The sequence below is a fragment of the Typopeltis vanoorti genome, chromosome 7 (genome assembly GCF_054136105.1).
Source record: "Typopeltis vanoorti isolate ZY-2024b chromosome 7, IOZ_Tvanoo_1.0, whole genome shotgun sequence".
Taxonomy (NCBI): Eukaryota; Metazoa; Arthropoda; class Arachnida; order Uropygi; family Thelyphonidae; genus Typopeltis; species Typopeltis vanoorti.
Genome location: NC_143555.1, coordinates 69,791,938 through 69,813,994, shown reverse-complemented (window position 1 = coordinate 69,813,994; position 22,057 = coordinate 69,791,938). Strand labels below are relative to the sequence as shown.

General features: G+C 33.9%; 1 protein-coding gene across 1 annotated transcript in view; it reads right to left on the bottom strand.

The window, feature by feature from the left end:
• Nucleotides 1-566: 566 nt before the first annotated feature.
• LOC150104758 (transmembrane protein 272-like) overlaps nucleotides 567-22,057 on the bottom strand; it is a 61,310-nt gene continuing 39,819 nt past the window's right edge. Inside the window, exons 4-6 of the mRNA XM_090395931.1 lie at nucleotides 19,263-19,322; nucleotides 8,026-8,229; nucleotides 567-2,434 (exon numbers count right to left, since the gene is read on the bottom strand). Of these exons, the coding sequence (XP_090252057.1) occupies nucleotides 2,247-2,434; nucleotides 8,026-8,229; nucleotides 19,263-19,322 (452 nt within the window). The 3' untranslated portion in view covers nucleotides 567-2,246. The remainder of the gene's footprint in view (nucleotides 2,435-8,025; nucleotides 8,230-19,262; nucleotides 19,323-22,057) is intronic.

Here is a 22,057-nt window from a genome sequence, read left to right as displayed (position 1 = left end):
GTGTTGTTTGATTTCAGATTTGTTTGACCAAAAGTCTTTTATAGTTAAATTTAACAGCAACAACAACAACAACAACCAAAAAATAAAAACTAAAATAAAATAAACTCAAAATTAAGCCCCCCTATATCCATGCAATGGTTGACATAGAATATGTATCTACCATAATAACACACTCAGCAGTCCTACGTGTTATAGTCGTCAATCTGTTTCTTATTAATATTGTTTACACTAATTCCACCCAGTAAACTTGAAAAACTAATTACCCAATTAGTACAGTAGGGGAACTGAATGTCAGATAATCATAATACGAATATCCTTACTGTATATACCAGAAATTGTGTTTTCAGGACTCTGAAGTGTTAGTTTAGTCTCTCTCCCTATGTCAACTGTCCCCCCCCCCTCGATTGCCATAGCTGAATGGAAATCAGAGGGGGGGGGGGGGAATAGCTGAATACCTTAGTTAACAGGAAGTCATAATGAATATCTGCGACACTTTCTGTTTCTAGTAATTCAATTCCCAGTTGTCTTAAGAGTGTTATTTATGAGAAAAAAAGACCTTTCTTTTTACTATTTATTTTGTATATTTAATATTACATATCAGCACGTACAGGTAATGATAACAGTACCTAATTAAATTTTTGTATTTACAGTACTTTGGTGAAATCTGCCATTACATTAAAATGTACTTAGCAAGCAAAAATTCTTACATTAAAACATTTATAGGAAAAAAATATACATTTATTTAAGATCAACTAAAACAAATACAGAACTAACCATTGATGATGAATTCTACCGAAATGATGCTTTTGTTTCTAACATATGGTCGTTCTGGACACAATTATTATTAATTAAAAAAATGAGATTCTCGGTTAAAACATCCTATAGAGGGCGAGTTATAATAGTTGCAACTCGTATATCACGTTGAGTTAAGGGCGTAGCATTGTTGGTCCATCTTTCGCTACGCCACTACGGCTGTTATAAATTAATTTAAAAAAATTAATATATTTATTTCTTTATCTAAAATCCCTACTTCTTTACAAATGTTGAACAGAATCAACTACAGGAATCTAAACGATTTTTTTTTTAAATGGATCAAATGATAATGTATCAAAATGCATTTAGTAAAGACAAAGAAATACATGGTATTCTTTTAACTGTCTTTATATTCTATTTCAAGAATGAAATATAAAGTGTATCTGCGAGTAAGACAGCGATACTTGCAATAAATTGCTTAGGGTTAATGAAAATGAATCCTTATACTCTTATAAACCTATATTTTTTAAGATGATCTTGAAATTTGGATGAGTTTGCATATAGAATAGATTTATACATAATTAAAATTGACATCCTTATTTTCTGTTCTTCGGGACGGATTTGAGAGCCACAGTTTGGAATGTCTCTGATCCAGACAAAAGCTACAACAGAAACGAGTGGAAATAAGTCACCAAAAATCACCCTTCTTTAATTGCGTCATGAACAGGTAAAAAATACCAGTCACAAAGCATGAGGTTTGTTTGAAACATATTATTATTATTTCATTATTTTAATATATTTGAAATTATTATTTGAAATATAGTATAATTTTTTATTTGAAATATCGAATCTACGAATTCTCAAAGAATATCAGTAACGATATGGCAATGCAATAAAACTCCACGTAGATCTGATAGTTGATGCTTCTGAATCAGTGGCATATTAAAAAGCCATTTGAAATGAAAATATATTTCATTTGAAGGAGATGAAAGTCGTTTTTTACTTTCTGTTTTTGCTTAAAATACTCATCGGAATTATTTTCAAAATAATTTCAGTTAACAATTTCGTTAATAAATCTATTCGAAATTAGTAAGTTTTAAAAATAACTTTTCATATTTTCAATTTTATAATAGACAATTTATTCTATTACTTTAATATCTGACACGTGCTACTCACAGCTAAGATCAGTTACAAAAATATACTGTTGCGAAACTAAAATATACTTTTCTGTATGTCACAATCCTGACATCGTGATAAATTAAGAACCAAAACAAGAAAAATTAATGTACGATACATAAAAGATGATATCTGTATGAGGCTTAAAACTTCTTATATATATATATATATATAAATAAGGATCATTCTGTTCCTTGAAACACAGTATGCAGACATAGATATAAATTTTACAGGCCACAAAATCTTTTTTTTTTGTATTGTCCATAAAAGCCAGCAATTATATTGTTATTGAGAGCTATCAATTGTGAATGAGATGTTTACTCTTTGCTCTTGAAGCAGGCAATGCAACAAACACTACAGATGCAAAGTAATAGGAATATAGCTACAATAATGAAAGAGGAAGTGAGTAACCAAAAGGCGAATAGGTAGACGGTTCTCTGGCAGTACTTGGGACTACTAACGTCATAAAACTCCGGCTTGTAAATTCCATAAACCCAAACACAACCTGCAGGATAAAGAAAACACGAAGATTAGACATTCATGAGTATTTGGCATGGACAAAATTGTAAACTTACTTTAGCGAATAAAAGTATATTCTACGCTTTAAAAAATCACTAAAAATCACCACATACTTGTAGGCGTCTCTGATTGAATTTAAACACCACCTAAAGACCTAAAGATTAGTGAAGGAGGGATTTACAGAGGGAGAAATGCTGAATTTCTGTACTTTTATTTCCGCCCTGAGAACAAAACATTTCTCACTTACATCAAGGAAAAAAATGTTTGATTAAAATAAAAAGGAACACAGATCGGAACAAAATTATTAAATACTTTGAAGGAAAATATTATAGTTTCTTTCAGTTATATAAAATTCATATACTTTCTTGTGGGGGTGGGGAAATTCTCTCATTACTCAGTAAATACTAATTATCACTGTTACAGGTTAGTTTCCCCAATATTTATTTTACTTCAGTTGCATATAAAGTCAAAGAGAGAGAGAGAGAGAGCGAAACCATCAGTACGATTATTATTACTATAGCATGCGAAAATAATCTGTAAAATTTAATGCTACTGATTAGAGAAAGACAAGCAGGACATTTATTTTCTTGAATTTCAGCAAAGTTAGAATACAGAAAAAATGGACATAAAGATATTGATTAAGAGAATGCATAAAATAATTAATTTAAAGATTATTTAGATAAATCCCTTAAAATGTTTTGAAAAAGCTTGAAGAAATACAGCTCTCTCCCTCTCTCTAAATCAGGGGTCTCCAAACTACTGCCTGTGGGTCAGATACGGCCCGCGATATGATTTTATCCGGGCCGCCAATTGGATTTTCAATAAAAATCCGCAAAAAAAAGAAAACAAAAAAAAAAAAACACGGGGTGTTGATAAATTTCAAATGTATTAATTAAAATTGTGTTCAAAATATATTCCCGAATAGCAAAAAGTAACCGTAATCCAAGTTATGGTCTTTCTCACTGTAAAAGGTCGGTTAAAATGGACTAACGAAGAAAAAAATTTAAAAGAATTCAAAACGAAATAAAATAGTTACATCCGAATAAACTTTTTTATCAACAAAAAAAATTTATGTCGCACGAAATAAGAACAGTTAAAAAAGTCGTAAAAATACGGTTAAAATGAACTAACGAGCAAAAAACGAAACAAAAACAAACTTTCCCGATATTCATTGACAAAAAACTTGAAGTTATACGAAATTTAAAAAAAGTTACATGTAAATTGTCGGTGTATATTCGGTTGAAAAACTAACGACTAGCAAAAATTTGCTGATAGTATTCGTTGTCATTAATATACAATAATTTAATCTCACATACTCTGTAATCAGTTTTTATCTGCTTTCAATAAAACTCATATATCTAGTTCTAGAGTTTTTATTACTACGGCCCACTGAACAGTGCTGAAGTACCCAATGTGGCCCCTCACGGCGAAAAGTTTGGAGACCACCGCTCTAAACAAACAAACAAACAATCATCATCATCATGCCTATCAAGGATTTAGGCTGTTACGGCCTTAGAAATCATCGTTGAATCTTTTAAGAGGACGTCCTGGTTTTCTTTTTCCTAATGGCTTGTAGTTTAAGGCTTGTTTTGGTAATCTTTCTGTTTTCATTCTTTGAACGTGTTCCATCCATCTATGTTTATATTTTTTATTTTTTTCTATTACTGGTTCCTGGTTTAATTCTTTCATAATATCTTCGTTTCTTTTGTGATCAAATAGGGTATACTTTGCAGTTTTTCTCATAAACTTCATTTCAGCTGTTATTAATCTCTCTCTTTGTCTTTTTGTTTTATTTTCCAGATTTCGCTTCCTTACATTAAGACTGGTAGGGGCTAATGTATTGTATACTTTTAGCCTGGTTTGTTTTTGAACTAGGTTTGGTTTAAATATAGAGTTAATTACACCTATTATTTTTAAATATTTTACAATTTTTAGGTTTATATCTTTTTCATTTTCATATGTAATCATACATCCTAGGTCAGTGATGGCGAACCTATGACACGCGTGTCAGCACTGACACACTTGAGGGTTTCAGGTGACACACATTGGACGTTGAAAACTATTGGTATTCTGATGAAAAAACTAATTTCAATAATTTCAGTTTATTAAATTAATTGTATAATATGAATTCATGGATTGTATGTCAATGTCCTATTAAATAAATAGCCTAATATGACATGTATAAGTCACCATCTATGAATAAGTAGTTAAATTTATAATGCATGTATGCAAGTGGCACATCAACTTCGTCAATATTTAAAAAAAAAAAAGATGTTTGACACACCTGGGTAAAAAGGCACTGTCCTAGGTAGTTAAAATGAATTCTCCTGTTCTAAAAGCCTGTTATCTATTCAAGGCATTTTTGAATTTTCTGTTGATATTATCATTCCATAATCTTTGGCTATCTCATGTAAATTTAAAATATCTGTAAGTTATCTTCAGAATTTGTAATTATTATTTGATCATCGGCAAAAGGAGAGTGTTTAGGTTCACAGTAGGAAAAAGTTTAATACCTTGATGAAAAATTTTATTCCATTTTATTATTATTTCATTTAGATAAATATTAAAAAGAGTTGCTGAAAGGGGCCATTCTTGTGTCCTGAAAAGGCTAAGAAATGGTTATTATAAAAATGTTCAGGTCACAACTTTAATACAACTTAGGCAGAGAATATGGAACGTTAGCAACAGAATAAATGTAAGCTGTTTGTAAATGCAAATCAATTTAAAATTTAGGAATAGTATAAAATTGTATAAAGAGCTGTTAAAAATAATATGTATTAAGTGAGGGCCAGATGTAGACATCAATGTAAGCTGGCAAATCCACTTAAGAACCCCGTCTCTTGTACTAAAATAGCTAAGCCTATGAGTCAGGGTTCAAGGGTCACCTTTGCCGTCTGTATTATGCATAAGAAGGGAGGGAAAGAAGTACTGGAAAGAAAAACCAAAGCGCCTTCTAGGAAGAGAAATCAGGTACACGTGCGACTAAATAGAGGGAGCTAAGGAGATTGACGTAAATACACATGATCGCGTTGGCGCACATCGCGAAGATCGAGAAATACCGAGAGGAGAAAATTAAACAAAAAGGCCATGCAAGCACCATTCCTGGCTTTTTTTTTCTTGGATTCCTGGTTCCAGATCTTGCGGACAGTGGTCGAGCTCGCCTTCGGAGAAGTTCCTGGCTAGTCGTGGTAGGCATTTGGTTCATCTGTCGCAGCGTTAGGAATGGGCAAAGCTATATCCTTGAACTAGGATAGCTGTGCGTTATCGTGCGATGGAGGAACCAAATGGAAGCCGTCTGGTCAAGGCGACGTTACAGTGTTACTTCCAATCTTTCCCGCTGCGACTCCACTCATACAATCCGACTGGAGATATCCTCAAAGGAAACTAAAACAGAAGGCCTTGATGACCAGACAAGGCTGGAAGAAGGCCAAGAAAATCAAGATCAGAGATGGTAGGGTAGACCTTTGAATTCCTATTTCCAGCTATAAAAGAGTGTGATCCCCTAAAACAGTATTTTGTAATGGACTAGAATTAAAGAACTGTAAGAATAGCCTATGACTTAATATGGGTCAAGATTGTGTTAAGATTTGTTTGCCCTACGAGGCCGAGAATATCTCTGAACGAGCTAAACTTAATGTATGGAGTGTGTTATTGTGTTAATTTATGACCACATGTATTAGGATGGTATGATATTAGCCTATGAATTTATGCTGAAGATGCTTGTAATAGTGGTCAATGCAAGTTTGTATGTGTGTCTAGTGTATTGAATTTTGAGTCTTTGATTTACCTTGAGAGCATTCCTAATAATATGTCTATAATGTATATTTGCATAATTCCTCAAGCTTATTAAAATGTTTCATTCAAGTACCTGCCTGATCTGCAATTCAAAACAACCGCTCATAAAATACTAACGAACTAAGCGGGTTAAATCCTTGTATATAAACTCCTAAAGTGAGCCACGACTGTGAGGAAGAAGTAAGAAAACGGAGGGACAAGATTAAATTCGATCTAATTTTCACGTATCACTCTGAGAGGGTCGCCCTGGGTAAGAATCCCGTCTATCCAAGGTATTAGCTGGCGCAGTGAAAAAAATAAATTTTGTTAATACTTATCGGGTGAACGCTATCAGATTGTTGTGTGATTAGATAAAACATAAGATATAAAGAGGCCAATGAGACTACAAAGAACTAATGGAAAGAATACTTGGTTAGGAAATAAACGCTTTATTTGCATGTGTGAGAGAATTAAGATAGCTGCTAAAATATTAATAAGTAAATATTTCATTTAAGGCTATATAGTAGAAAAAAAGGGAGAAAGAACGTTATATCGAGTAACTTAGACGAGTAGAGATAAATAAGTAAGAATAAGGTAATATATTAGACGAAATTAAAGATAAAGACCAGCAGCGTATATAATAGGAATAAAAGAAGTAAAGGACGTTATAACACCATCCCTGTCGGACTCTTGGTTTATCTCTCTTGTACATGACAGGACATGATTTATTCTTATTTGTATTTGATTGTTTTCATATATACTTATGATATCTTTTAGAATATTATTTGGTAATCTTCTTTCTTTTAATATGTTAAATAAAATGCTTCTTTAACTTTGTCAAATGCTTTTTTCAAAGTCAATAAATGTAATATGTGTTTCTAAATTGTATTCTCTTCTATTCTTTATTATTACTTTTAGGCAAACAAACAAACACATAATAAAAATTTCCATAAATAAATATGAGTTATGCAGGTTCGGGACCGTCAAAAACAAATGATCGGAGAACCGACAACCACGTACAATGCAAGCCATCACAACGACGGTCTTCCAGAATCAAGCAACCTAATAAGAACAGTTTGAAAAGAAAGAAAAAAATTCGTTTTTTTCCCCTTGGTAATGAAAATAGTGCAGTTCTTTAGCAAAAATCTGTGATTGTTTGGGGTCAAAAGCTTTTATAATGGTTCTTCTTGTCCCAAGACGAGATTCAATTACATCTTTTCAACGAAGGAGTATCCTCGGTACATCATGTTATACAACTACATTTTTCGTCAGTAAAAGTATTGTATTGTGAAAAACGCGTGCAGATATTATTCCATCATAAACTGAATGATCGTTAATAGAAAGCGGATTGATGGTCTCATCAGGAGATAAAATAAACCTTCAACCTAAAGACAATCACCAGCATCGATGTCTATGGCTGGATTAAAAGCGAAGTCTCTTGGTTGGCAAGCAAGTATGTTGGCCCCCCCTCTACCTCTACCATACAGGCCAGCAAATTGCAATATCATCTGAGTTTTTGCAAACAGTGAACAAACGTTTAGAAAACAGTACATCAGAGTGGTTTGAATAATGGCTTATAGTTATATGTGCCACTTTTCATATTTACATTACTCAAAATTTAGCCGTTATCAGTTATTGCTTACGATTCCTCAGTGAAAACGTATTACTTGAACATTTGTAAATAATTAAGATCAAGTCCGAAGAAGAAATTACATCCAAGCAGTTATATCCAAGAAATCTTGGATATTAAATACATATACATATGCGTTTCCGTGTCTCTATATATCTTGGAAATTTTCTTACCTGCAATAAACCAAGCTGTGTTGAACAGTGAAACGAATCCAAATCCAGCCGCCTTTTTCCGTTCTTCTATTTCAATCCCCTCCTTATTTTTCACAACTCGATGACCAGAGTCTAGTAGAATTTGTATAATGCCAAAAACTCCTCCAACTATAAGATATATTGGAACATATTTCTGAGATGGACAGTCATTGATGTAAATGGAACCTGTCAAAGGAAAACACCAATGTATTTCAGTGGAAACTAACTTCGCTGTTCTATTGAATAAATTTTAAATAACTTCTTAGGGAATATACTTAGTTGAATTTTACATTAAAAGTGAAATTAATTTTCAAACTTCCATGCATACTGTAATAAGAATTTCTCTTAAGAGCCAAAGTTAAATGAAAATTAGCCAACAAGATAAAATACACTATTGGTATGGGCAGTAGATAGCGTTCTATGCTTCTGGTAGTCGTAGTGTGTAGTTGGAGGATTAAGTAGAAGAGGCAGTGAATTGCTGTGTGGTGTACCCTCTTATTATGAATCCAAAGACTCCTTGGAAGTGTCAGTTAATAATAATAATAGTAATAAATTTACTGTTTAGCAGAAGGGAGTCAATATTAATTCACTTTTAAAATTTATATTCGTTATTAAATTATTTTCGATGAGTGAACCTTAAAGTTTGCTCTTAGACAAGGAAAATTACTTTTATCATATTCTTATAGAGACCAGGATTATGTATTCATGTATGATAACGGTCTTGTGATATGAACTAATCCTAAATTAAATGGGTTCGATTATATATATTAAAATAAATATTTTAAAAATATTTCTTTTAATATATATATATATAAAGTCTTTTCCTTGCTGCACAAATCCGTCCTCAGTTGCAGAAATGACTTCATCTGTCGTAAATTTTGTTACTTTCAAGTGTTTCTTTAAATTTGAGAGGGTAGTTAGATGGGGCCAGCTCTGGCGAATAGAATGGGCGAGACAGACATTGAAAGCCCACCTTGGGTATTGTCTGTTGGGGTTCATGAGCAGTGTGAGCAGCTGAGTTGTCCTGCAAAAGCAACACGCCTCTGCTCAGTTTCCCGCGGCGCTTATCCTTCACTTCCTTCAGAGCTTTTGAATAAACTGCTGTTGTAACAGTTTACCTCTATTGAGGTACTTGGTAATGATTATACCATTCATATTCCAAAAAGCCAAAATGGCAAAAACGTTCCCTTGCTGATTTTTTGGTTCGGAACTTCTTTGGCCGTGGAGAACCTTTCTGTCTCCGTTCCATTGAATTTTGTTTGATCTCTGGTTCATAGTGATGAAGACATGATTCATCAACAGTCACAATACGAGCCAAAAATGTGCACCTGATTATTTCTCAAAATGACCCAAAATCCCTTGAGATGACCGCACACGTTCTCACTTTTGGTCGGCATTCAAACATTTAGGGCCCCTCTTCGCTGAGAGCTTCTGCATGTCCAGATATTGGATAATGACCCCAAATCATTCCCTGAATATGACCATATGACCAGGTGTGATCGCTGTGGAAGGTCTTCCTGAGGGCATCTGTTGTCTCAGTATGACCAGTTTTAAACTTGGCCATCCATCTGGAAACTGTTGGATATGCTGGCACACAGTCGGCTAAAGTTTAACACAATGTTTGATGAATCTCAGTTTACGGACTTTTCTTGCAGCACGTGAAACGTGATGACGGCCTGGACCTCTGTCTTCGAATTTCTTCGAAATCTCTTACATGTTTTCTTATATATCCTAAAGGAAAATGAAAAAATTATTACAATTTGGTGAAACATGGGGGTTAAAGAGTTTTTAATATTTTTTCTTTCTTATGGTTATATCAGGTTGCTTTATTATTTTTGTTCAGGTGTTTATCAAAACCTTTCAGCCCACCTCTTATATGTTTGTATGTATATACACGTATACATATACGTGTGTGTGTGTATATATATATATATATATATTACACGCACACGCACACACACACACACACACACACAAGAACTCCTTCGAACTTAAAACACCTACTTTTTATTTTCATCATGATACAAGGAATCGTTATATGGACTTAACTGAAGGTGAGATGTTGGATCTGAAACTTTCCTCTCCGTAAAACAAACAAACCGGCCAATTAACAGATAGAAATATTGTGCAGCGTGTTGACAGACGGTACACAGGAGCTCCCGTATTCAGTTGCTTTCGACAAATCCCTTTGGTTGGAAAGACCTTTTCGAATCACGTTTACGAGGCTAACCGCCTTGATGATTGCTTGTGCTCTCCATTTGAGTGAAGTTAGCTGGTCTCATATTGGCTAAGAAGGGTTTCCCTTATAGAAATTAATGTTTTTCATTCCGCAAACCGGTCAGGAAATGCCTTGAATTTATCCTAAAAAATATATTTAAGCATGAGACTAACTATGGTTATCCTAAAATTATGGTTACGAAAGCCAGCCTGTGAAGATTGTGGTCCTTAGGACTGCGCATCATAATTATTAGACGTACTGTAGTGGAGAGTGGCCTTCTGCCACGAGTCTTTGGATTTCATGGAGGTGTCATGAAATAATAATAATGATCCTCTATAATAGGAAGTAGAAGAGGTTGTTTTACCCCATCTAAGTTTCGAGACTGAAGGTAGCGGTTCAATTTCTACCCAGTAGCCAGAGATAACTGGGCTAAGATGATCATTAATGATAAACGGCATCCGGTGAAGAGAGACAAATAATTGCCGCAATTGTGGTCTCTGTAACCTAATACTATATACTATTTGTCTGAAAGAGTGTGGGTTCTACAGTCATTTTTCTTGACTTTACGGGACGAAAAACCCGTAAAACTCTGAAACGGAAATAGTTCCCACCCCTACTCGGCAACTAGGTTCAAACTGAGAGTTTACTTTTGGCTGTCTAGCGCTATAGAGGTAAACAGTGAGCTATCTAATTATTTTTTGCAGCAAAAATGCTCATACAGACTAGGCATGATCGGGTAGCAAAAGCTGTACACTGGAGCTTCTGTAGGAAATATGGTTTTACCACCTTGCAAACCCTTGGGAACACCCACAATTGAAAAAATTAATTGAAAATGAAAATGCCAAGATTTTACTGTATTTTTAAATTCAAACGGACAGAGAGATCTTGAACATAATATGTCAGCCATCACTATAGTCGAACAACAACATCTGTGGTTTATTGATGTGGCAATAACACGCGACAGTAAAGTAGGAGGAAAAGTGTATGAAAAATTGACCAAGTATATGGATCCGGAAACAGAAATTCAACCTCTTTGGTACAAGAAACCAACAACAGTTCCAAATGTCATGGGAGCACTAGGTGCAATACCAAGAGCATTTATGAAACATCTGGAAAAGTTTAGCCTCCTAGACATAACACCATCTCAACTCGAGAAGATGGCACTTGTAGGGACGTCTCACATTTTTCAACAATATCTCGTTTATTCCTATGCCATTGGATAAGTCTCGAAACGTACTCATTTGCCAAAGAATTTCATTATGCCGTTTCATGTTTCTTGTTACTCTTTGATGTGAATTCTGTTAGATGAATAAATAAATAATATATATTTTTGCATATCATATGAAGTGAAGCACTTTTCCATGTGGGAAGGTAACGAAACTATTTGTGAACATATTTTTCTAAAAGCAATAGAGATGACAGTTTAGTGTGCACATTACGGGAAAAAAAAAACAGATTTCTTTTCTATATCAGAATAAGAATGCAAATAATTTGAATTAAATATACGTTATCGAACTTAATGAAAACGCATGTCCACGGTAATAACATTGAAAACGTTATTGCTTTTTGAAATTGTCATAAACATTATAATCTTTAATCCTTAAATATTATTTTTAAGAAAAATAATATTTACTTTGAACTAAACATTGAACTAAGATTTATACTATTTAAAATCTTCCATTATTACGAAAGACTTACTACTAAGTTGATTTCATAAGGTTGTTTTTTGGGCTATTATTGTGCTCATTTTTAATGACAATTTTTGGAAATGTTTTGTGTAGCTTAGAGCAACATACGGGAAAGACTGAAAATACCGGTCATCGAAATAATTACTTTATCTTATGCTTCACGTCTGTTATGAAAGTAAGTCCTATTTTCATTTTATTTATTAATTTACGGACTTATTAATTTATTAATTTACGTAGGGACTATATTCCAATTCTAAATATGCGTGCGATACTTAGAAAGTTATGAAAGCGTCTAGCTTTTTATTTGTAAATTATTAAGAAATCTAGAGATTGTTTGACGACTATTTATGTTTATCATTTGATTATACTAGGAAAGAAGATTGCATAGTAGAATATTTAATGATATTGTGCTGTTTTTTATTTCATATGCTTGTTTTTATAAACTGTTATTATCGCGAGTTTTTTTCACCGCTTTTCTTTGTTTTGTTAAATGACTATCAGTATTTTATAATATATTAATTAAAACGGCACATTCATGACTACATAATATTGAATGGATGCACTGGTAACGGTGGTTATATGGATCGGAAGCGCAAAAACAATTTGACGTACCGCTTGTCAAGTAGCTACAAGTTTGAGAAATAGAAAAGGCCTCCTTAATTTAAAACGACTTGTCAACCTTTAAACTCTTCTATTTAGAAAATCACTATGCATATATGCACCCTATATTACGATATATTTACGGAACTGGTGTAATTGTAAATGAAAATATAATTAATTGTGCGGATGGATACATTGGAGTATTAATACTCTGGTAGCCGTGAATTTTGCTCATGTCGTTCGGAGCTTTGTTATGTTAATATTAGGAAATTAACTTTTTTTGTTACATTTTACATAAATGTTTTTGGTTAAGTTATAATGTCACTGCGTATGTTTTGACAAGCAAATAATAGTCATTTATGTTTTCGCTAGAGTTAAAATCACTAATCATCATCACAAAATTAAACTTATTTTTAACGAAGGAGAATAAAATTCATAAATCTTATGAATCATAAAGAATCATATACGCCTGTTTGCCGTCATCTTTGAAATATGGTTTGCGATATTGCATAGTAATTACTATTATTATTACTATTATTACGGGCGACTCCAGGGAGTCCTTAGACTCATCGAGGGAGGCCCTAAACATCATGTCCACACAACTATTCAACATTCTCACAGTATCTATCATACCTTGCCTTGAACTCACTCACTGTCATAGCACCCACAACAGACTCTGGAAGCTTATTCCACTCATTTATTTACCACTCTAAAAGTAAAGAACCCAGCTCTAACACACTTGCTAGCCACACTCTTTCCCTGCTTCCATAGATGTTCCCTAGTTCTCTCACCACCAGTCTTGATCTCAAAAATATCCTCTGAATTAATCCTATAGAAACCCTTCAGTAATTTGAATGTCTCAATCACATCTCCCTTTTCCGCCTATCAACCAATTTCTGCAACCCACAAATCTTGAACCTGTTCTCATAAGGTTCATTACATAGACCTGCTATCATCTTGGTCACTCGCCTCTGGATCCCCTCCACATCCTCCCTATCAAGAAGAAACCTATGTGACCAAACCTGGGCACAGTAGTCGAGATGAGGTCTTATCAAGGCTCGGTACAGAGGAACAATAACTTGCTTGTCTCTGCTCGTCAAAGTATTTTTCAGCAACCAAATGATTTGATGAGCTGATTTAGCTACTTTTGCAATGTGTCCCCTAAACTTCATCTCCCTATCCACCAACACTCCCAAGTCCCTGGCCTCATCAGTCTCCTGGAGTACAGTTCCACCAATGTAGTATACTGCTGCTAATCTTTTCACCCCAAATAATCGAGATGTCTCTACGTGATTTTGGTAGATTGATATTTTTCCGTGGAAATATCCTTGCATTCCTTTCCCCCCAGTTATACTGTAGCGCAATAACATAAATAAAATATTATTAATTAAGCAAAAATATAAGAATTATATTTTTATAGTAAACGTGACAATATCCCACAGTCCTAGTCACATATTTATATGCAAGCGCTTTCTTCTTCAAGTGTCATCCTCTAGGAGGAGGTTCGCAACCATGTCCCGGAACTTTTTTCTTTCTTTTGCTGCTCTGGAACATTTACGGTAATTCAAACCAGTCCAGTCCTTAATGTCTTCAAACCACATTCTCCTTGGTCTACCTCTCAATCTTTTTCCATCCAGTTTCCCTTCTAATATTAATTTCTGAATGCCTTCTTGTCTAGTTAGATGTCCAAAATATTTAAGTTTTCGTTCTTTAATTATTTTTATTAATGTTTTTCATTTTTGCTTTCTTTAAAACATCTTCATTTTCTCTGTCCATGATATTTTCAACATTCTTCTGATGGTCCACATTTCGAATGCTTCTATGTTTTTCCTCTGCTTCTTTATTTAGGGTTCAAGTTTCACTGTTATAGAGAAGGCTTGACCAGATATAGCATTTTATTAATCTTTTTCCTGTATCTATGTTGATGTCTCTGAATGTTAGAAAAGTTTTCATTATCATAAAGGCTTTTCTTGGTGCGTATATTCTTCTTTTTATTTCTTTAAGGGAATTTCCTCTGTTTGGAAACATTTGTCCCAAATATATAAAAGACTGAGCCTATTCAATTTTCTTTTGGTTATGAGTTATGTTTAGTTTCTTATTTATTGGTTCTTTTTATATAATCATGCACTTTGTTTTATTTAGGTTAATAATTAATCCCATGTCTAAGCTTCTGTTGTAAATTTCTGTGACTAAGTTTTGAAGATCATCTTCAGATTCAGCTATAAGGACTGTGTCATCTGCATACTTGAAGTTGTTGAAGTTCCTACCCCCGACTTTTACACCCTTTAATTCTGCAATATCTTTAAACACTTGTTCACTATATATGTTATCTCATATATAGTAAGGGTGATAAAACACATCCTTGTCTTACTCCTTTTTTAATTTCAAAGTTGTCAGAATATGCATTTTTATATCTTATTGAGGCCATTTGAATTTCAAGATAAATGCTTTTCTGGTTATCAAGGCTTCTTTCACATAATGTTATCAAATTGAAAATTCCTTCTCATGTGCTTTCTGCTAAATTGTATCTACATGCAGATTCTATTCTAGATTTCAGAAAGCAATCGCGCTGCCGTTCGACGTGCAATTTTTATATATTACAGTAAGCTCTCAATTAATCGGGGGAATAGGTGTCCGCTGCCGAAAGTTCGTTAAATCGAATATGTTTTAAAAACATATATTTATAACAAACTTACAATGTACAGGATGTATTAAAATAATGCTATTGTAATGATATGATATAATAACATTTCATGAATAAAATATTAGTATAATATGCATTGAGTAATTTATACCCACCACTTTATCATTAGTGTGTATAGTTAATGTGTATCATTTATACACACTAACTAAACACGTCAAAATATACAATGTAACTTAATGGAGTGTTTCCATCACTTATTTTTATTTTCTTAACGTTCACATAAAGTTGTTTTCAAGGTGAACATTAGTTTTTTTTTTTTCTTTTATTATTATTATTATTTAAATTCATTTCAGGAGGGGAAAATACTTTAAAATGCTTAAATCCCACTGAATAAAAAGATACAAAAACATTAAGAAAGAAGATACGTAACATTCAATATTAATATTAACTTAATTGAAAGAATCACAGTTTTCAAAGTCAGAAATACGACTTCCATATGAAGGGAGAAGTGTTAATTCCTTGCTGGTTAGAGGATTATGGTGAAAAGGTCCATTTGATGAAGTAGTCGGTCTTGAAGAAACCATCAAGCTTTAGATGCCTTACACCTTGGCGCTGCTTCCTTATTACTGTTGACTGAAATTTTCTAAAATGTTCATGATAAGGAACCACATCAGGGTCTTGTGATGATCAATATAATTCAAATAATAGATAGTTTAGGACGAGGCGCAACTCATTCTTGGTCTTTGTCATTTTTATGAGGTCATTTAGATATTTTTTGATAGGATCGACTTGTTCTTCATTTGCACTTGAAGATCCACAACAAATTCTTTTATTAATAATGCCGCTACGCTTTCGAAAACGCCAGAGCCATCCATCACTCCCCTGAAATTTGAGACCCTCTGCTTAGCAAGCCTTACAGCAGTTGACTTTAATACAACACCTTTAACAACAACAACCACTTAACGCTGCTAAATTAGCACCACTTTTACACTGCTTTCTCTAGGTGTTTATCTTCGGTTACTTTTGTGTTTTCTGCCAACTGTAGACGTTGTTCCAAGACTACGTCTACCAACTGTAGACGTAGTCTTGGAACAAGCACTGTATTTTAATGCAAACTCCTTAAGTTTTTATTTTATTTTATTTTATTTTTGCGAATGTCTGGAACTGTTTGCTTTTTGACTCACACGTGCAACAGTTACATCACCTTCAAGCTTCTCAATCAGTTCTAATTTTTTACAACACTCAAATTAACATGTTTACGCTTTGCTTCTTTATCACACGAGGCCATAAATGATAGACAAATATTACATATTTATTTTAAAATATATAAAAATCACAATTATGTAAAACTCAAAAACGACCAAAACGTAACAATAGAATCATTGTTTACGTTTTACATTGTAAAACGTAAACAATAGACGAACTGCGCCATAAGACTATCAATGTTGACGAAAACCGTTTATCACTCCCTCTCTATTAACACTCTCCCTTACCTAGATCATGTCGAGTCCTACACCGGATGCATGATAAGATAATACTGATTTATTGACACACCCTTTTATTTTAATAAGCTTTATTTGCAAATAAAAAAAAAGTTGTACATTTTTCTTTTAGGAAATGATTTTTTTGTCTGTTAAATCAGGGTGCGTTAATTTGAGGGTCTGTTGTATGTGATTCCCACCCACGAAAGATTGTAAACCAATGGTACGTTACTGATGTGGGCAAACCTGCATGGTGGTTCGAGAGTGAATACGCTAACCACTCGACTATCAAGGTCGGCAAAATCGCAACTACTTCTAAGGCAGTGTATCAAAGTGCATCAAAATTATCATTAGATTATTCAGAGTGAAATGCCCATCCGTCTATGTATTCTTAAGTCAATTTTTTTTTCATGGTGTGTGTGTGTGTGTGTGTGTGTGTGTGTGTGTGTGAGTTGAAACCGTTTCCTGTTTTCAGAACTTCTAATTTTTTACCTAGTGATTTACGTAATATGTAATAAAGTGTCAGCACCAACAATCCTTAATCGATTTTCATTTAAAATACATAGGAAAGAAGACCGACATTAGATGGTAGAGCAATAGCTTTGCGATGTTACCGCCTCCCTTGGCAACTGTCCCAGTGCCAGAGCGTTCCTGTGCCTCTGCATGGGAGGAATAAGGAAACACGTTTAGCAGCGCGCACACACACACACAATTGGGAACTAGCACATGATTATTTGGGATAATTTCAGCATTACGTTGTTCGTACATCAAGCGCGTTCTTGTTTTCAATGAAGCTTCTAATCAGAAAAATCCTACTGAAGAACCTCATTAAGCTCCATGCATTCAAAGATTCCAAGCGCATTCATTTTTAACAACATGATATTAAACATTACTCTGGACTATAAGGAACATTGCAACTAATTAATTATTAATAATGTAGTATTGTTTAATGATATTATTTAATCAGACTTGTGAGACCAAGTTCACAAAACAGAAGGTATGTTAGAAATATATCAGTAGATGGCGCCAGCAGCCTGATTTAATTTCTTTCACAAACTCGCGCATCGTAGAATGAGAAATTATACATTTGTTTAATATTATTGAATTACAAATTTGTAAATTTGTAATTCAATTAATTAGAAGTACAAATTTGTTTGTAATTCTAATTAATTAATTTAAAAATTTAATGAATTGAATTTGTAATTCTAATTAATTGAATTAATTAGAATTACAAAGTTCTGCACCAATAGCAATGAAAGCACTATATTGTTAAGAAACCTTTCAACAGAGTGCCTCTTTAATGGCAGTTGCACATTTTAGTGATTTTTCCACCGAGTTTTTTGGCATATCAGACGATGAGAAAAGACATAATTCTTCAGGAATTCCCATAAGTGATAATCACAGTGGTTCCCCAAATTATGGCCACGTATGCAATTGAAGAAATGTGTAAAATTAGGTGCTCCTGAAATGTCGTCTGTGTACTGCGAAGTGTTGCGTTGCTATTATTATTATTATATTTTCAGTCGGTCACTACATACATTCATTTTTCAGCATGTTCGTATATCATCATGTGTTGATGGTTTCTTCAAGGGATATTAGTGCTACTAACCAGAGAGAGAGAGAGAGAGAGAGAGAGAGAGAGCGCATATCATAGCGTGATCGTTCAATCATGAACACGGTACTTGCAGCCTTGATATAACCCCTTGCGATTATTTCCTCAGAATAACGTTGAAGGAGTTCATCAAGAACCAACACACCATTCATGGGGAGGGAGGGGTGGCATTTACAAGTAGTGTAGGAACTAAGAGAAGACTTATCTAATATGTTTTTCGTGCCTTTTCTGGAGAGACCCAGCTATCAGCAAATGCCATTAATCGTATTTTGAAATTTTGAAACATAAAACATTTCCTCGTTTAATGGCTCACCTTATTTTATTAATAATAGAAGTGTTAATAAACTATGAAGGTAAACATACCATCTTGGAAGTTTAGATTTTCTCGATAATTATCATTACGGAATGTAAAAGATGTCTTAGGGAATCGCCCCTAAAGTCATACGTGTTAGTCGGCAGTAGGTCTAAACTTTAATAAAGAATTTAATCCAGTGTTCGATACAAACATAATACAGTTACTAACATATCGTCTTAAATGTAACAGAAATTATGTATACATTTAAAAAAAAAAAAGTGTACTCACACGTTTTCTTGAAAAAAAAAAAATCGTGACTCTGGTGATATTAGAGAGATGTGTGTCCTGGAAGAGGAGATTGAAGCCCATCGACTCTGCGACAGAGTGGAATTTCTTGTGGCCTTCAAAAAAGTGTGATATTTTTGAATTTGACATTGGAGCATTTGCTGGAGGGTTTTTCAATAGAACCTGTTGCTTCTGAGATTTTCCTATAGGATCAGTGATTGCAATTTGTGTTACAATAATGATGCGCTCTTCGCTCCAACCCCCCCCTCCCACCCCGCAATGTGTTACTGCGTGTTTTGGGTGACTTTTTTTTTTAAATTAGTGTAAATTATTTCGCTTAGAAATTCTGAGTAATATTGTAAGCACTAAGAATGATTTCACGTTAATTGAACTTACCTATAATGATCATAGCTATTGGAAGGGCAATGGAAATAGCTATAAATATCGCGCACACAACTGTAAATGAAATAAAAAAAAAAGTTGAATTGCAAGTTTATCTGTAATGCAGGAAAAAATGAAGTTTAACATAATAAACATTCAATTAAAACTTTAGCAATGCAAAAGAAGAAAACCTCTACATAAAATACATAAAATCGGTGTGCTTTAACTGAACAGTGATCATGCATCAAGTAATAGCCTCAAATCAGCGTAGCCATTTAATTCAACAAAAGGCTCATCCATAAATTATCTAATTTAAAAAAAAAAAAAAATCATACTCTTTCTTCTTGCAAATAGGTCATCTATAATATAATATAAGAAGAATTAATATAAAAAGCAGATGTGATTGGAAGTTTAACCGTGTTTATTAAATTTTCATAGCTATGTGTCATTATCATTATATGCAGACGTTGACTCATCGCGGGAAGTCCGCTGACCCTTTTACTAACTATCCATCCACCATTCGCACAATTCGTGCTTTGCTTTCGACGCATTCACTAGCAGAGTATGGCAACCGATTCTTGCAATCCATTCCATTAATCCATCGCTCATCTCCAAGTAAACAAGATGTTTACTTGGAGATGAGCGATGGATGTTTACCAGGGAAGGCTCGTGAGAACCACGAGCCTTCCCTGGAAACTTCCGTTTCCAGGGAAGGCTCGTGGTTCTCACCCAATTCATCTACTAAAATTTCTTCCGTACAAAAGAAATTTAAGTAACTTATATGTTTTCATCTATCAACCAATTTATGTAACACACAGATCTTCAATATTACAAAGATCATTCCCTAGAACTGCTATCATATTTGTCATCCGCTTTGACTTCTTTCCAACTCTTCCACATCTCTAAAAAAAACTTGGGTAACCAGATCTGTGCATAAAAGTAGATGGGGGATCGTAAGAATGCCTTCTAAAGAAGTAATAATAACCCGCTTATCTCTGTTTGTCAGGATATTGTTCAATTACTACTCGGTAATTCTTGAGGTACCTTAACCACTTTTATTTTTCAGATATGCTCTCTTAATTTCAACTCGCAATCCACCAGCATCCCCGAATCCCGTAGTCTCATTAATTTCTTGCAGTTTCGTCCCGTCAATGTAGCAGCCAACTGGCGCTCTTTTCAGCCCAAAATGCTTTCACCTTATACTTTACCATATTAAACTGATTACAGGTCTCCTTTGTCCGTACTGTCTGTTTAATCACCCCGCAAAATATCTTTATTAACTATTAGTCAATGTACTTTTGTATCTTCAGAAAGGTAGCTTAATATTTCACCTCATATAATTTTTTGTATTATTAATAATCAAATTTAAATAGCATGGTCAGCGTACTGACCCCTGCAGCAGACTGCTGGTCATATGCCTTCTCCAGCTCCTCCATAAACTATTTTCTTATACTATATTAGTATATATATTAGTTTCCATAAACTAATTTCTGGCATATATCCTGAAGGTATATGTCAGAAATTTAATGATGATGATGCGAATATTCTGCAAATTATTATTAAGGATGTGCGGGATATTATGAAAGTCCTACATGAAAAGTTACATCGTTACTAACTTCCTATCGACAATTTTCCTCGAAATTAATTTGTTCTCTGTTAAGATTCCAATATTATAAGATCTTATATTTCTCTTCTAAGGCACATTTTGCTGTATCAATCCACCTATATATTGGTCTTCCTCTTGGTCTTTTCCTGACTATCCTGGCAAAGAAAACTCGCTTTTCTTACCTTTTCGTTTCCATTCAGTTTAAGCGGCTGTACCACCTGAGAAGTTCTTACATATTCCTGAATGCTATCAATGTCAAGTTCTTTCCTAACATATTCACTTTTAATGGGCATTTTAATCGGATATTTGCATTTGCAGTCAAATAATGCAGTGATTTGAGAATTTTTATTTGTGATTATTTAATTATCAAATAATTAAATATTCTTGCTTTATGTGAAAAGCGGAAAATACTAGTTTTTCCTAAAATTTTTCAAAGACTATCTGTGTACGAATATGCTTCTAGTGTTTGCTGGAAACCAAGCTAATACATTTGGGTGTGTTTTCAACCGAGTTGGAATTAAATGGTTTCAATTTACCAGATAGCTTAGATTTAGTGTAGGTCGTAAAGTAATGAAAAATTTAGCTTATGTGGTTGATTCGCTTTATACAGAACACAAAAAAAACATGTAACCGCTATGAGACATTGAATGTAGTATAGCAAACTTAATAGTCACATTGAGTTAAACTTAGAAGTGCAGAGAAAGCTTTCGGAGTGAGCGCCAAATGATACTGTTGCAGTTATTACAAAGCTTTTTTGCTTGATGTAGGTAGAATAGAACCTGCTGAATCATTCGCCATTTATTTATTTAGTAGTAGTAATGTGATTTAGCGTTATGCCATTTGAGATTTCTTCTCTGTTAGAAAACAGCAGACTTCCTAGAAGAGCGTGCCTGTGTGTGTGTGTGTGTGTGTGTGTGTGTGTGTGTGTGTGTGTGTGTGTGTGTGTGTGTGTGCGTGCGCAGTTCTACTTCGAACAGGGAAAGTTGGCTACTTATGTAGCCAGCTTTCCCTGTTCGAAGTAGAACGACGTTGAAACTTCCTTTCGAAGAGGAAACAATGAGTAGAAATTTAACGACGAGTTTTCCATGCTCAAAAGTGGAATGACCGTGCTGATGACGCTATGCAAAGAGGACGAACGAAAAAAAAACAGTAAAAATCAGGTCATAATAAAATTTCATCTGGGTCATAATTAAAGTATTTTGAC